The following is a 16956-nucleotide window of genomic DNA, read 5'->3' as shown; positions in this document are numbered from 1 at the left end:
CTTCAGATTTATCTGTGAGTTCCCCCCTCCCCCCAACTCATTCTGAGCTAAAAACTGACTGAAATTTTGTGTCTTTTCTAAATAAATGTATTATTTTATCTTCTGATTTTCTTCTGACCCTGATTTCACTGTTTCCTAGTCTTTATTTTGTAAGCTCTAATTGTTATTGATGTATAAAGGAAATAAAAATTTTTCCTTTTTTCTCTTTACCCAAAACATATTTATAAGTGAGGTTTTAAAGTTCAATAGATTGATATAGAGATAGTATTTTTTGTAGTCATGTTTTAATTTTATCTCATTCAGTTCAGTTCAGTCGCTCAGTTATGTCCGACTCTTTGCGACCCCATGAACTCCAGCACGCCAGGCCTCCATGTCTATTACCAACTCCCAGAGTCCACCCACACCCATGTCCATCGAATCGGTGATGCCATCCAGCCATCTCATCCTCTGTTGTCCCCTTCGCCTCCTGCCCCCAATCCCTCCCAGCATCAGGGTCTTTTCAGATGGGTCAGCTCTTCGCATGAGGTGGCCAAAGTATTGCAGTTTCAGCTTTAGCATCAGTCCTTCCAGTGAACACCCAGGACTGATGTCCTTTAGGATGGACTGGTTGGATCTCCTTGCAGTCCAAAGGACTCTCAAAAGTCTTCTCCAACACCACAGTTGAAAACCATCAATTCTTCGGTGCTCAGCTTTCTTTACAGTCCAACTCTCACATCCATACATGACCACTGGAAAAACCAGAGCCTTGACTAGATGGACCTTTGTTGACAAAGTAATGTCTCTGCTTTTTAATATGCTGTCTAGGTTGGTCATAACTTTCCTTCCAAGGAGTAAGTGTCATTTAATTTCATGGCTGCAATCACCATCTGCAGTGATTTTGGAGCCCCAAAAAATAAAGTCAGCCACTGTTTCCCCATCTACTTGCCATGAAGTGATGGGACCGGATGCCATGATCTTAGTTTTCTGAATGTTGAGCTTTAAGCCAACTTTTTCACTCTCCTCTTTCACTTTCATCAAGAGACTCTTTAGTTCCTCTTCACTTTCTGCCATAAGGGTGGTGTCATCTGCATATCTGAGGTTATTGATATTTCTCCCTGCAATCTTGATTCCAGCTTGTGCTTCCTCCAGCCCAGCGTTTCTCATGATGTACTCTGCATGTAAGTTAAATAAGCAGGGTGATAATATACAGCCTTGACATACTCCTTTTCCTATTTGGAACCAGTCTGTTGTTCTATGACCAGTTCTGACTGTTGCTTCCTGACCTGCATACAGGTTTCTCAAGAGACAGGTCAGGTGGCCTGGTATTCCCATCTCTTTCAGAATTTTCCACAATTTATTGTGATCCGCACAGTCAAAGTCTTTGGCATAGTCAATAAAGCAGAAATAGATGTTTTTCTGGAACTCTCTTGCTTTTTCGATGATCCAGCAGATGTTGGCAATTTGATCTCTGGTTCCTCTGTCTTTTCTAAAACCAGCTTGAACATCTGGAAGTTCACGGTTCACGTATTGCTGAAGCCTGGCTTGGAGAATTTTGAGCATTCCTTTACTAGCATGTGAGATGAGTGCAATTGTGCGGTAGTTTGAGCATTCTTTGACATTGCCTTTCTTTGGGACTGGAATGAAAACGGACCTTTTCCAGTCCTGTGGCCACTGCTGAGTTTTCCAAATTTGCTGGCATATTGAATGCAGCACTTTTCACAGCATCATCTTTTAGGACTTGAAATAGCTCAACTGGAATTCCATCACCTCCACTAGCTTTGTTCGTAGTGATACTTCCTAAGGCCCACTTGACTTCACATTCCAGGATGTCTGGCTCTAGGTGAGTGATCACACCATCATGATTGTCTGGGTCGTGAAGATCTTTTTATCTCATTACACTCATCAAAAAGGTTTATATAATTTCTGGGGTTTTTTTTGAATTTGTGAATGTATTCTTTTGTACTAATATCTGGTAATTTTTGTGAACATTCCAAATTTGTTGAGTGTGCATTTTTCTGTCTCTTAAAACTATCAATTTCTCCTTGTTTTATCTTATATACTAAAACTATTGTATTAAGTGCATGAAAGTTTTATTTGCTTTGCACATATTTTATTGAAATGAAAGTCACTCAGTCATGTCTGACTCTTTGCCACCCCTTGTACTATACAGTCCATGGAATTCTCCAGGCCAGAATACTGGAGTGGACAGCTTTCCCCTTCTCCAGGGGATCTTCCCAACCCAGGGATCAAACCCAGGTCTCCCACATTGGGGGCAGATTCTTTACCAGCTGAGCCACCAGGGAAGCCCAAGAATACTGAAGCGGGTAGCCGATCCCTTCTCCAGTGGACCTTCCTGACCCAGGAATTGAACCAGGGTCTCCTGCATTGCAGGCAGATTCTTTACCAACTGAGCTATCAGGGAAGCCCCAAATATTTTATTAGCTCTCTTCTTATGGTCTAGAAAAGATTTGGAAATTTTGTCTTGTAAAGTGTCAGGTAATAAGTGTTTTAGGTTTTGTGCCCAAATGGTTTCTGTCACAGCTGCTCAGCTCTGCCCTTGTAGTGTGAAAATAGTCTTAGATGATATGTAAATGAGAGAGTGGCTTTGTTGTTGTTCTCGTTTGACTCTTTGCAACCCCATGGACTGCAGCACATCAGGCGTCCCTTTCCTTCTCTGTCTCCCAGAGTTTGCTCAGACTCATGTCCATTGAGTCGATGATGCCATCTAACCATCTGACCCTCTGTCGTCCCCTTCTCCTCCTGCCCTGAATCTTTCCCAGCATCAGGGTCTTTTCCAACTGAGTCGGCTCTTCACATCAGGTGGCCAGACTGTTGAAGGGAGCAGCTGTGTTTCAGTCAAACTTTATTTGTAAAAACAATTGTCCCACTGGTCTCAGTTTGCCAGCTCCTGGCCCAGCATAAGGATTATGAAACTCTGAAATTTAGATATTATCTTTCTGCAACATCATCTGTGTTAACCTTTTTGGTAGTCCTAATAATTTGTTAAGCTTGTACAACTGTACCCATTTTTGGTATTTCTGGTATCCTTCCTCTTTAATCAGTATTGAAAACCCTTATTTTGCTAAAACATTTTACTTGTATTATGCATGCTTTCCCAGAAAGAACAATATTATGAAAATTGGTTTGGGTTGGCAGGGGTGGGCATAAATAAATCTTAGAAACTGCAGTAGTTTGTGGCCATTCAAAGCTGAGTCCTACCCAACAGAATCTTACTCCTTAGCATTTAATTTCTAGGGCAGGTCATCAATTAGGAAAGCCTCCTTAGGGGCATGATAATAAGAAAATGGTAAGGCGTTCAGATTTAGTACTGTTTCCTGAATGTAATGGGGCTTCCCTTCATTCCCTGGTAATATTCTTTAAGATTATTGCAGTATTTGTTTCTGAGATCACATGTTTTTCTCACTCTTACTGTTGTATGGTGTTTTCTCTATCTCTCCTCTGTTACACTAGCTAGAGGCTAGTCTATCCAGACCCTCCGAATAAACTCTCTTGGGTTAGTTTTCTCATTCAGGTCTTTCCCAGATCCATCTATTTTTGTCTTTGCTTGCTCTTTGCTGTTTGATAGTTCTGTAGTACGTACATGCCCCGTCGTGTCCAGCTCTTTACAACCCCTGGGCTGTAGCCACCAGGCTCCTCTGTCCGTGGGATTCTCCAGGCGAGAGTCCTGGGGTGGGTTGCCCTTTCCTTCTCCAGGGGAGCTTCCCAGCCCGGGGATCGAACCTGCATTTCCTGCACTGGCAGGAGGATTCTTTCCCAGCTGAGCCACCAAGGAAGCCTCCTATCCCTAACTGAATGATTAAATTGTTTTCTGCTTCTCCTCTCCCCAGTTTTACGTGGTATCTTTTCTTCTGATACAAACCTGGTTATATTTCTTTTTCCCCTTATCTTTCTTTTCTTTTTTTTTTTTTTTTGGTATGCAGGGTTCTTGATTAAGTTATTTTCTGAAGTTTTTGTAATTGCTTATTTAACTTCTTATTTGAGAAATGATTTAGTATTTGAGGAGAATTGAAAGTATTCTCCTGACAGTCTTCGCGGAGAGTCGCCGCGGTTTCCTGCTTCAACAGTGCTTGAACGGAACCCGGCTGCTCGTCCACCCCCCAGCCCCGGCAGGCTACTCAGAGCCAGCCCTCGTCCCCACTTGACAGCGCCCTCCGACCGGTCCAAGGTCCCCGCCGCCGCTCCGGCGCAGCGCAGCGCAGCCGTCGCCCCTTCTCATCCGCCCGCCGTGACGACCGCATCCCCCTCGCAGGAGCGCCAGAACCGCCACCAGGCCTCGGAGGCCGCCATCAGCCGCCAGATCAGCCTGGAGCTCCACGCCTCCTGTGTGTACCTGTCCATGTCCTACTATTTTGACCGCGATGACGTGGCTTTGAAGAACTTTGCCAAGTACTTTCTTCACCCATCTCATGAGGAGGGGGAACATGCTGAGAGACCAATGAAGCTGCAGAACCAGCGAGGCGGCCGAATCTTCCTTCAGGATATCAAGAAACCAGACCGTGATGACTGGGAGATTGGGCTGAATGCAATGGAATGTGCGCTGTGCTTGGAAAGAAGTGTGAATCAATCACTACTGGAACTGCACAAACTGGCCACTGAAAAAAATGATCCCCATCTGTGTGATTTCACTGAGACTCATTACCTGAATGAGCAGGTGGAAGCCATCAAAGAACTGGGTGACCACATAACCAACCTGCGCGAGATGGGGGCCCCTGGATCTGGCATGGCAGAGTACCTCTTTGACAAGCACACCCTGGGACACAGTGAGAGCTAAGCCTCAGGCTGGCTTCCCACAGCCACAGGGGTGACTCCTGGTCACCAAGGCAGTGCATGCATATTTGGGTTACCTTCACCTTTTCTATAAGTTGTAACAAAACATCTACTTAAGTTCTTTCTTTAGTACCATTCCTTCAAATAAAGTAATTTGGTACCCCCCCCCAAAAAAAAAATAAAGTATTCTCCTTATTTAACTATTTTGGTTATATATTTTTGTCATGAATTTTGGTTTTATTACATTATCTTCAGAGGATGTGATCTCTGTAATTTATGTTCTTTTGAATTGAGGCTTAGTTTGTGGCATAATATGTAATCAAGTTTTATAAATGTTCTGTGATCATAAAGTGATTTTTGAAGTCTATCACAATGATCATCAGTTTAGGTTGCTTTCAGCTATAGGTAATGGAAAAACAGTTGAAAATGGCTTAAGCAGGAAGGAAATTGAGTATCTGTATAATAAGAAGCCCTGAAGTCAGGTAATTCAGGTAACTTGTTAAGTGGGGGCTTCAGTAGTGTCATCAAAACCGAAGTTCCTTTCACTTTTCCATTCTCCCCTTTTCAGCTTGGGCTTATGCTCTTAGGCTGGCTCTCCCCCTGGTTTCAAGATGACTCTCACAGATAATGACCAGATAAAAAATAAATGCCCTCATTTTAGTGTGCGTGTGTGTGTGTGTGTGTGTGTGTGTGTGTGTGTGTGTGTGTGTGTAAGACCTTCCCCAGAGGCTACTGTAGATCTAACAAGCTCTGAATGACCAGAATTGAGTGATAGGCTCATTCCTAAAGCAGTCATTGGGAATAAGACCACCATGGAGAGTAAGTGCAATAATAATTTGCTGCTTAAGAGTGAGTCAGAGTTGGAGGCACAAAAGTGACAATTGCCTTTCCCAGAGAACATCGATCCCGAGCCACAGTGAGGAAGAGTCAGTGTTCTTAGAGGGAGTTTAAAGCCTGGGGGGGCAGGGGGTGCAGAGGCGGTGACTGGGTGGTAAACCAGCATTCCTGTCTACACAGTGGAGTCCTTTATCAGCTGTAAGCCTGCACAGGCAATCCAGGCAGTTTATTTGCAATATTTATTTCTGCAGGTGTAACTTAAGCATCGTTTTGGCTGTGAATAATTCAGTTTTCATGGAAAGTTTGATGTGATTTTTGTCTTTAATAAGTAATTGCTGCCCCCTGAAAACATGATTACTATAAAATTCTCTGTTACTGTATGTCAGATATATGTATATTTTGCTATTTTGTTTATAACTCATAATCTTAGGATTTTGAGCAGACATTGTGTCTTCTTTATTGTTCATTCAGCAGTGAGCACAGTATTTCCAGAAACTAATTATTAGTAATAATAAAAGGTTCACATCTGGAGATAGACTGAAATGTAACTCAAGATGTGATTAGCTACCTACTTTGTTTTTATTAAAAATGTTTTTTCCTGCATATTTGTAATCCAGGGAAAGTGTCTACTATGGAAAAGATTTATTTTAAGACAGCATATAAAAAATAATTGGTTTAACAGCACTGTGTGAATACACATGAGATAGTCCTATTAAGTTTTGGTCACAAAGTATATGTGGTAATGCAGCAAAGATTAATACTAATTACCAGTTCAAGTTGTGGCAAAGCGCTAAATTAGTGTGAAGTTGTGGTGTCGCTAAATGAGTCCTGTTGTAAAGAAATGACGTTGCCAATTGCACATCAAGTAGTCAAAGGTTAATGTATTTGAATAACTAATTGTCAGGATGAGCTTTTTTATCTCCCTTGTGCTTCCTGGTCTTTCGTTTACTTTCTCTTTTGTTGAGAGAATACCCAAAAATGATATATTGTCACTTGCCTTCAAGCTTGATGTTCAACTGAAACCAATTAAGTGAAAAGAAATCCATCTTAAGTAAAATTACTTTAGTGTATGTATCTTGGGATTGTTTAGTCAGGTAACTGCTACGTCCTTTACTTTGCATCCAAGTAATTTTATATGAATGATGGATTATTTAATTCTTTTAATAGGAAAATAGGCATATTTAAAATTAATAGTCCTTATCACTGATACTGTTCAGTTGCTAAGTCATGTCCACCTCTTTGCAACCCCATAGACTGCAGCACACCAGCCTTCCCTGTCCTTCACTGTCTCCCGGAGTTTGCTCAGACTCATGTCCATTGACTGAGTGGGTGATACCATCCAACCATCTCATCCTTTGCCATCCCCTCCTTATCACTGATACCAATTGGCAAAAGAGAAATGAATTCCCAGGATTTAACAGCTCTTTCAGGATTGTTTAGTTACTCTTGGGGAAGGAGTATGACTTGGTCTAGATATCACATCTGGCATAGAATAAATACATTTACTAGCTGAACAGTATTTACTGAGAGTCTGTGGTTGCTAGTCATTCATGTGTTCTGTACGTCACTTTAAAGGTTGCTATTCCTTTATATTTCTTTAGAGATGTTATTTTGGGTTAAGAATTTACCACGTAGAAAGCTCTGACTTCCTGTCACCTCCATGTAACTCAGTCAGGAATACAGTTCAGTGGATCCATGAGTGAAGTCCTGCCTACTCAGACCCTCACCCACTGGGAGTGGCTGGAGAGGGAGAGCGCTGCCTGGACCCACACCCCTGCCGTGGGTGGTCTGTGAGCACCGCCTCTTCTACCAGCTTCAGGACATGCCAGAGACTCTTGTTCCCTGTGATTCTGGGGATGCTCTCCCAGAGTTTTGCAAGGCAAGGAGCTTCCTTTATGCTTTGATGAAGTGCACTCTCCCTCATTTCTAGGGGCCTTCTTGGACCGGACTTCAGGGGAAGGCTAGGAGAGTAGAGGAATCCCCCTGCCCCTCGCTCCCACAGGCAGATGTTCTTCTCTTTGGCATTCACTCCTGTAGCATCCATCCTGAGAAATGTGGCAGATGTGAAATGTGGAGTTTGCAGATGTGAAAATAAACCGCATCACTCGGTTGATAACCTTCTTCATGCCTTGTGCTCTAGGTACGTTCGTTGTCAGCCTCACTTTACAGCACTTTATAGATGGCAGGAGGGAAAGGACTGGGATCTCATTTGGATTGCCTCGTAGAAGTTCAAGCGTGTGCTCATGGAACTTCATTTTACAGGCATATGTAGCCTTAAGTGAGCAGGATGTGTCCTGGCTGCTAAGGCACCCACACTGGCTTTGGTTCAGGCAGGTCCGTGTGTCTTCCCACCCTAACACTGCACTATGGAGCGCCGTATGAGGCCCTGCCAGAGCCTCTAGCTGTGGAGCCCGGGCCATCAGTGTTTTCAAAGTGTCCTAATGATTTCAGTGCACAGTCAAATATGAGAACCGCTGGTCTAAAGCTTTGAATAACACATTTGTTGCAATTTTAATGGTAGATGTTACTGAAAAATGTTGAAGTATCTATAAAGTGAATTAAAGATTAAAAATTCTCTTTCCCCTCATTCATAAACCATTGTGATAGCAATCTTGTATAGAATTACCTAATTTTGCCCTATGAGATTTACTTAGACAAAGAAAGAAACTTATAGCTGTGTCTCTCCTGAAGTCTTTCTGCAGCAACTAATTAAGGCAATAATTAGTAATACTTAGGCATTCTTACCTGAGGTGAAACTTTAGATATTGTCTCATTGTTCCACTGAAAGTTACCTGAGCGTTATGGCTTTTTAAATGAATCAGAGCAATAAATCCAATATTGTTTGCAAGCCAACTGCTTTTTCTCATGTGCCAACAATTATGTAATCAAACTATAAAGTAGCTATTTAAAGGTTTCTTACTCTTGAACAGAATTTTAATTTAAGAATTAGAAATAGTAATTAGCACAGATAAAAGTATCTTATTGACCACCACTTATTTGATGCATTGAGTTCAGGTCCTCTTATGAAATATATTATAGGCATTTAAAGTCCTCTATCCATTACCTTTTATTCCATTTTACATTGACTCCCTGTTGATTTCTGGATATGACTCAAGGTGTTGGTTTCATTTTCAAAGCCAAATGTGATTTGGACATTGGGCAGGAAAACCCTTAAATTTCCTAAAATAGATTCTTTTTAGGAACTTAAAACACGAGAAAGCCATAATAACTGCTTATTTAAATCCAGAGCAGTTCCAAAAGTCTTTTCTGTTCATCTCAGACTTTCTTCTCTGCTAAAATTTATTAGGTGTGAGGGCAGATTTGTGAGTTAAAGAGTCATGTCTGTAATTAGAAAGCTGGTGTCTGACAGAGGTCTGTGAAAGTAGGTGATCTTACCAGAGGAATGGGTGGACAGCTGGTATGCAGAGTGGTTCTACATCAGAGTTCCTCCTCCTCAACACGGTAGGCTTCATCCCATATCTCAGAGTTTACATTTGACAAGTGTCCTGTTGCTTTCTGGCTGACTGATGCTTTGTTTGTTACATAACATCCTGACATCCTATTAAGACTGTAATTAGAAAACAAAGCCCCAGCTCATTGACAGTAGTGGCAGACAGAAGGATGCAGCCGTTTAGCTTGCTCTTCTCGATTGAACATAGAACTTAATTCAGCCTTTCATTGCCTAATGACTCAAATTTTTATATTTTAGATGAGTCAAGAAAACAGTGGGAATTTAATTGAGATTCAAATAATTAGTTTATGCATGTACTGTGTTCCTGGAGATTTAAATATATGTCTGTCTGTCTGTCTACCTGCTTGACATGTACTTCTCCATCCTTGACATTGCTTGAGAGCTAAAACTCTACCTGAGTTTTTAATATCTAGTCTAGAGTTCTGGTCATTCAGTTACTGTAATAATAACTTTAATGATGCTAATGGATTTTGCTCTCAAGAAAATTAAAAATATTCCTTCTGGTTAGTGTGCTGTTCTCACTACATAATACTGTTTCCTTCATTTCTCATTTGCACATTTTTACAAGGAGGTACCCACACAGATAAAATAGTCATAATCAAGAAATTTGATTTTCCTGGGATAATTCTTTTATTTAACTAAAGAAAAGGAGAATTATGGGAAGAATTTTGTGAATTCCATCTTTGAGTCAGGGCTTTTGTTAGGGCTTTTCAGTTTCCGTTTCTCTCTTGCAAGGTTAAAAGAATTATTCTCATGTTAGCTCACAACTACTGCATTTGGTCATCCTTTCTCACTAACATAGCCGCTGATTTGTGGAATGCTGGATTTTCTATAGTAGATCGGCCTGACTCTCTCTGTACAAGAATGACCAGACCGAATTGGCACCGAAGTTGCGCGTTACAAATCCTTCATCCAGCCGTCAGGTTTGAATGGGAAATATCAATTCAGGAAGCTCATAGTCATCAGATGTTTCAGTGGTTTGATACAGCCAGAGCATATGGAAGAATAAGTTTCTGTACAGATTGTTTATTGAAACCGTCCATTTCTGCATCATCCTTAGGTGGGTTTTGAAAAGTTAGGTTTTTCACTAAACTTTTATCCCGTTTAATAGAATTTGGATATATTTCAAGGACTAGAGAAAGCAAACAAACACCTCTTCCCTTCAGTGTTCAAAATAGTTATTACAAAATCTTTTTTTTCTTACTGAATAAGACTTTTATGCTTTTTTACCCTGAATCAGTGTACTTACCTCATATACAATTTTAACAAGCTTTGTTATGCTATTCTGTTATAGTCCAGATTAAAAATAGGAATGTGGGAGGAGGTGATGAGTAGTGCTAGATGGAGCAATGAAAAATGATGGGGGTAATCATTTTTGGAAGAGAGGGGAGGAATTATAATAGTCTGGGGATATTTGCTGCTGCTGCTGCTAAGTCACTTCAATCGTGTCCGACTTTGTGCGACCCATAGACGGCAGCCCACCAGGCTCCCCCATCCCTGGGATTCTCCAGGCAAGAACACGGGAGTGGGTTGCCATTTCCTTCTCCAATACATGAAAGTGAAAAGTGAAAGTGAAGTCACTCAGTCATGTCTGACTCTTAGCGACCCCATGGACCGCAGCCTACCAGGCTCCTCCATCCATGGAATTTTCCAGGCAAGAGTACTGGGGATATTTAGGGGTGTGCTAAATATCTCTGAGCCAATAGTAACTTCTAAGGATGTCATAACATTATGCTGTAGTGAGAAAATTAGTGTTGGAAATTATAAGTTTATGAAAAAGGGTTATGCTTTATATACTTTGTTAAAGAAGACAAAATATATTGGGAAAACCACCAAAACTATTAAAAATTTAACCTAATATTTAAAAAGATAAGAGCAAATGTATGTAAAGTTCACCTGTTTGGACTACCTCATTCACTGTTATGCTGCATAATTCAGAGATCAATCCATATACTTTATTTGGGAAACATTTGTCATGCACTTATTATGGGCTTTCCTCATAGCTCAGTTGGTTAAGAATCCGCCTGCAATGCAGGAGACCCCAGTTTGATTCCTGGGTCAGAAAGATCCGCTGGAAAAGGGATCGGCTACCCACTCCAGTATTCTTGGGCTTCCCTTATGACTCAGCTGGTAAAGGATCTGCCTGCAGTGTGGGAGACCTGGGTTCAATCCCTGGATTGGGAAGATCCCCTGGAGAAGGGAAAAGGCTACCCACTCCAGTACTCTGGCCTGGAGAATTCCAGGGACTGTACAGTCCATGGGGTCACAAAGAGCCGGACACGACTGAGTGGCTTTCTCTTCTCTTCACGATCATGCACAGGCGGTGATGTGGGGATCTCCCCTCTCACAGGGTGCCTGCTTCTTGGGCCTCGGTTTCATGTGTGTCTTTATCCGTCTGCAACCCAACCTCTTGCTTGAGTTCCAACCATTGTTTCTTAAACGGTAATGTTTAGCAATGTCCTTCTCTCTTGTGAAAACTTGAGACCTAATGTCACTTGAACACATTTGTGCAAAAAGAGATAGAGAATAATAGTACAGATGGAGACAATACCTATGGGCCAGTGGGCCAGTCAAGCTCAGGTGGAGAACTTGGGGACTGATCCAGGAGTGTCTTTAGGGGATAGTTTTTTTTTTCCTTGTTGAACTGTATAAATTTTATTCTTCCTTATTAAGTGTAGGAATTAACCCATCAGTTCTGGACGAGGAGGCGGGCTTCCTAGCCTTGGTACTGTGCCCTGCCTGTTAGAAGTTGGACTGAGGCCTGCAAATGCCATCTTTTACCTGTTCAGAAAGGCTGTTTTAAAATAAAGAACTTGCTCTGCTATCTCTATTTATGAACTCTTTGGATGGGAAAAAGGACTTCCCCAGATTTAAAATCTGTAATAAAGGCATCAAGAAAAGGCTTCTCTTCGTCTCTCTAAAGTGCTACTACTCAGAGTCACTCCCGGACTTGGTTAGAGGGGATACCACCATCTGCCTCTCAAGAAATCTCAGTGCCTGACGCCTTACTCTCTGCAGCCTGTTGATCACAACATTATGTTTTCCTCAGAACCGTCTTCTCTGTGAGACTCCTCTTTCCTTTGTGCCCTTAGTTCAGGCCAACAGCTGGAATATGTAACAGTTCTACATGCTCTCCTTTGGTTTATTGAGGCTTTCTACAGCACTGACCTAACTATTCCCTTAAAAAGGGTAGCGACAGTGTCATGCTTCCCACAGGGACCTCCGCTGACTCCCCGGTCGTCCGGGTTCTGCACCCCTCCGCGGCCTTAGCTCTCTGCCTTCTCCCCACCCGCCGCACCTTGGTCTCCGCAGTGGGCTGTGTCCGCCCCCGCCCCCCCACATCGGTGAATTTGCAGGCTCTGCTCCCATCGCCTGGCTGCTCTTAGAGTACCGAAGCCCAGGGAAAGAGAGGCCACTGTCTCTCGAGTTAACTGCTTATTCTAGTGTAGATGTAGTAAGCTCAAAATTTCTATTCTTCTATTCCAGGAAAGTTTTCTACATAGTTAGGACATATATATCATATTTTCACAGTGGACTGTTACTGTGAAGATCAAATAAGATCTTAACTGTAAAGTTATTGTTAAACATTTTCCAAGACATAGAGACAGTATGACAAAGTGGTTAAGAGCTTGAACTCTGGAGGCACATGGCTTGGTTTTAAATCCCTGCCCTAGCACAGAGTAAGTAGCTGTGTGGCTGTAACCTCCCTGTCAGCCCTGCTTCTTCATCCCTAAAGTGGGGGTGATACAGTAATTGTCTCATAGGGCTGCTGCAGGAACAACCAAGTCAACATATCTGAAACTTCAAGGGTAACGCCTAGTATGGAGTCATGTGCTATACATTTTAGCTGTGGTCATTTCTATTATCTTGGTTGCAGCTGTGTTTGTAATTCCTACAGTCTGTTTATGGGATTCTGAATTAAACCGTTCTTTTTGCAAACATAGAGACATATACATATACACTTTTTTAAAGTTCCTGTAACTTGTCAGGGTATCAAGCCCTATTTTTAACATGTCTTCAGCATGATAAATATAAGAGGAAAAGTTGTCTTACCTACCTTATCTTGTTTTGCTTCCCAATTATAATACATAGAGAAAATAATACTGCTTTGTATTAACAGGTGAGTTGTTTGGAACAAGTTGCTTAGTGAGGGTGAAAATTTAAAATGGTGAGGATTCAGGTCAGGTATAATGCGTTGGTTTATGCTCAATAAATTTCAAATCAATGAATTTTTACATGTTGGATTTCTCTGTTTTATGAAAGAATGCCTGTGCTCTAAATGTTTAGCCTTTCAGTTCGGCTTCATTGGTACATTCTGAAGGCGTAAAGAATGGACCGTTGGTTAGTTTATTTAGTGTAGTGAAGGCATACAAATTCAAGCTAAATCTGGCTAATTTCTTCTACAGGCTGGAAGATAAAAATCTTTTTTGCCTCCCGCAGTTAGGTTAGTAGTGCGTGACCAGACTCCTCTTCTGAGGTCACCTGATTTAATTGTGGTTGTGAAGCAGCCATACAATGTGTCTCCATATTCGTATTTCTGTCCCTTTATGTTTCTAGCACAGAGTAATTAAATAATTACTGTTGCTGGTCATGCCATTTTTCCCAGTGAAAAAGTCTGCAACAAATACGCGAGAGTTGAAATCATTCTAGATTAAGAATGTTTATTGACAGACAAGACAGTACTTATTCCCAAGGCTTTATTTTAATCTATGACTTAAAAGAGAGATCCCGAAAAATGTTCCTATAAGCATGTTAACTCCACATGAGCCCAGTGGTTACTCTCTTATTTTTTAGATTGTTTTGCCCTGAAGACAGGCATCCCTTGGGCGGAAATTGTGAAATAAAAATGTACATAGGGAGACTGGGGCTGCAGATCTGTGTGAATAAATATAGTATCTGTGGGGAATGCCAAGCCACCTACTCTTTTTTACATTTTATTTTTTATTTTTTGATAGATGATGTTTATCACTCTTTTCGTAGCTCTCCGCCACAGACATCATCGCACCGGTATTATGAGACTGCTGTAGCTTTCCAGTCATTGCTATTCCAGGGTGAGTTTCTGAAGCAGCAGGAGTGAGATGATTTTGCAAATTGCAATATAATACTATATATGATCTTGTCTCAACCTGTAACACACGTATCCTCACAGATACAACATTTAATTATGGTAATATCCTTCCTGATATCAGACACAGTATGGCGCCTGTTAAGATTGTATTGTTTGTATAAGATGGAGTAAAAAGTGGTTTAAAGTTGAAGGAATAAAATCACATACCTTGATAAACCCCTTAGATGCTGTTTAGGCTGTGGAGAGCTTTTGATTTTGTTTCCTTTCTGTACTCCCCAAATAAAAACGCCAGCAGTAATCTGACAGGCGGACGCTGTCAGACGCTGTAACCCCATCTAGCCCGCTCCCTGCACATTTTAATCCCTGGTGGACTCTTCTCAGCTACACGGGCTGTGAGCTTAGGGAGTTCTGCGTGGGACCCTTTCCCCAAAGTCTCCCAGCGACAGATGCAGTGACCTTATCACGCAGACAGCTCTATACAGTTTGACAGTCCAGCCATCTGGTTTATATTGATCATAATTGATTTAAAGAAACCAGCTCTCTGAAAGTTGGTCATTTAAAACCCCAAGGCTAAATTGGCCTACATGTTAATTTGAAGTTTTAAGCCATTATTCTTGAAACTTGCTTCGGACTGTTATGCAAGAAGTTAAGGCCTCGTTTCTTGTCTGTGTGAGCTTTAGGGGTGAAAAAAACTCATGGCCTACCTTGGAAAATGTCAGGTTTTATGAAGAATGGTTTATACTCTACAGACTATATATGAGTATGTGCTCATAGTTTGAGTTTATGTCTCTTTTTAGATCTTGCAAGAGCTGCAAGTGTAGGTGGATTTATTTACCAGCTTTCTCAATTTGAGCTCATACTTAACCTCTCTGAGTCTCGAGTCTGTAAAATGGGGTGACAGCAGTACCCATTTCATCGCATTGTTGGGAGAATTAAGTGAGATTAACCTGCTGCGCAGCGCGTAGTAGAAAGACGGCCTTCCCTCCTGATTACTGATGCTAATTACCCGCTGCTCTTAACAGCCAGCACTTTCCCGTTCTTGAACCTGTTTCCTCTGTGGGCTTCTGGAGCCCTCCTCTCACCTTTCTTCCCCAGGATCACTGACACAGTGCCTCAGCCTTTCACCTGTTTATCTATCTGCCTATAAATATTGGAATTTCTCTTGTAAGCGTTATCTTTTGTTTCCCTCACACTCTCCATGGATAATCTGATCACAGCCAGGACTTCAGCTACGGCTTGTTTGTATGCTAAGTGGCTTCCATGTGTTTATCTCCAGCCCAGGTCTCTCTTTTGGGATCCTCTGAAAGGCATTTCCTATCCTGCTTCCAGGGCAGATCAGGCTTTTTGTGGCCATAAGGGCAGGTAAAGATCAATTTGGGAATGGATACCATTGATCTGAGCCAGCTCTTATTGGTTAATTAAGAATAGGTGGAAATCCAAAGTTTAATTAAAATGTAGGGGTTTTATACTTTGTTTTTTAAAGTCTGATGTTGCATGTCACACCATAAAACAAGTAAATTTTAGTCAAGTGTTCAATTTCTACAGTTCCTGGTTATGATGATGCCTCTACAATTTGTTTTGGAAAACCTGGTTTTCTGAATTGCTGAAATTGTGCCAGTGCAGCGGTAAGTTGTTGAAGATGGACATCTTTTCAGATTTATCATAGCCTTGATTCAGTCAACAGTGAATAGTCACACACGGCCTCAGCTTGTGTAGATGCTGTGTCGAGGCTGCCTGCTCTCTTACAGTTTATTTTTTCATAGGTTGTCACTCAGTAATTCTCTGCCACGGGCAGCATTGTGCCTTTACTATGAAAGTGCTATGGTTTTCAGTCGTTGTAACTTTTTAGTCATTTTAATAAAGCACTAACTTTATTAAAATGGGGTTTATTAACCAGTTTTTCTTAATGTCTTAGTTTGTTTTTTTTTTTTAACTTGTGGGACATATACTATATGGGGAAGAGTGTATATAATGTGTATTATGGTTTAAAGAGTAATAGTAAAATGAACACTTAAGTAATCAACTTCCAGGTTAAGCAAGCAACATTATCAGTGTCCAGAAGCTCCCAGTGGAGTCATTCCCCGTGTCTCCCTTTTCCCTCTCCCCCAGGAGACGTTTGGTTTGAAAAGCTGAGTTACTTTTGTGCATCTGGGTGTGTAAGGGAAGGGCAGTGCTGCCGCTGTGGCCTCCATAACTAGAGAGACCAGACTGAGTCTCTGGATCATAGCTGGGCTTCCTTTTTCCTGGAGGGTTACAGAGCTTCTTCTGGGGAAGTTAGTGCTCAAGGTCATGAGTGAGTTCTGGGAAACAAAAGGTTTACCATAACCAGAAAACCTGGCAGGGCTGCTGTGTGAGTCAGATGCCTGGCAGAAAAACGCTAACAAGAACATCTCTGTTCTGTTTCTGAATTCTGTGGTTCTGGACACCACAGCTCTCCAGCATAGAGGGAAGTAGCCATCATAGGGTGAGAAGAAAGTCTTCAGTGGGTAAAGGCTTCACGGTGGGATTGGGCATAGGTGGGGAATTGAGTAGGAACTTCATTCACATGTGGTTAGAATGAGCCAAAGCACAGAGAAGAGCCTGGGTCAGGCTCACCGGGGCATTTTATATTCAGGTTGAAAAGGTGGTTAAAAAAAGGCAAGGGAGGGAATGGGGTTGGTGGGGATAGCACTCAGCTTGTGTATCTCATTAGTCACATTGGTGAAACTGGATTAATCCTCTCTGTCTCACAGTCCTGATTCTAGCATCATTCTTCACTGTTTTCATGATTCCATTTGCTGCTTCTCTGCGCTGGACCTCCTGCTTCCTGAAC

General features: G+C 41.7%; 2 protein-coding genes across 3 annotated transcripts in view; both read left to right on the top strand.

Annotated features, from left to right (window-relative positions):
* Positions 1-16956, top strand: part of SDK1 (sidekick cell adhesion molecule 1) — a 622975-nt gene that overhangs the window by 49922 nt on the left and 556097 nt on the right. The window lies entirely within an intron of this gene.
* Positions 3284-4930, top strand: LOC133063935 (ferritin heavy chain-like). Its single transcript, XM_061153869.1, has 2 exons — positions 3284-3304; positions 4013-4930. The coding sequence occupies exons 1-2, from the start codon at positions 3284-3286 to the stop codon at positions 4769-4771; spliced, it is 780 nt and encodes a 259-aa protein (XP_061009852.1). The 3' UTR covers positions 4772-4930.

The sequence above is a fragment of the Dama dama genome, chromosome 10, assembly GCF_033118175.1.
Source record: "Dama dama isolate Ldn47 chromosome 10, ASM3311817v1, whole genome shotgun sequence".
Taxonomy (NCBI): Eukaryota; Metazoa; Chordata; class Mammalia; order Artiodactyla; family Cervidae; genus Dama; species Dama dama.
The sequence above is the reverse complement of the archived record's forward strand: the minus strand, read 5'-3'. Positions and strand labels throughout refer to the sequence as shown.

Excerpts from the sequence above, each read along its gene's own strand:
- LOC133063935 (XM_061153869.1), top strand. The coding sequence starts at position 3,284 with ATGGTAAGGCGTTCAGATTTA. Across the intron at positions 3,305-4,012 it reads TGGTAAGGCGTTCAGATTTA|TATTCTCCTGACAGTCTTCG; the intron begins GTACTGTTTCCT and ends GAGAATTGAAAG.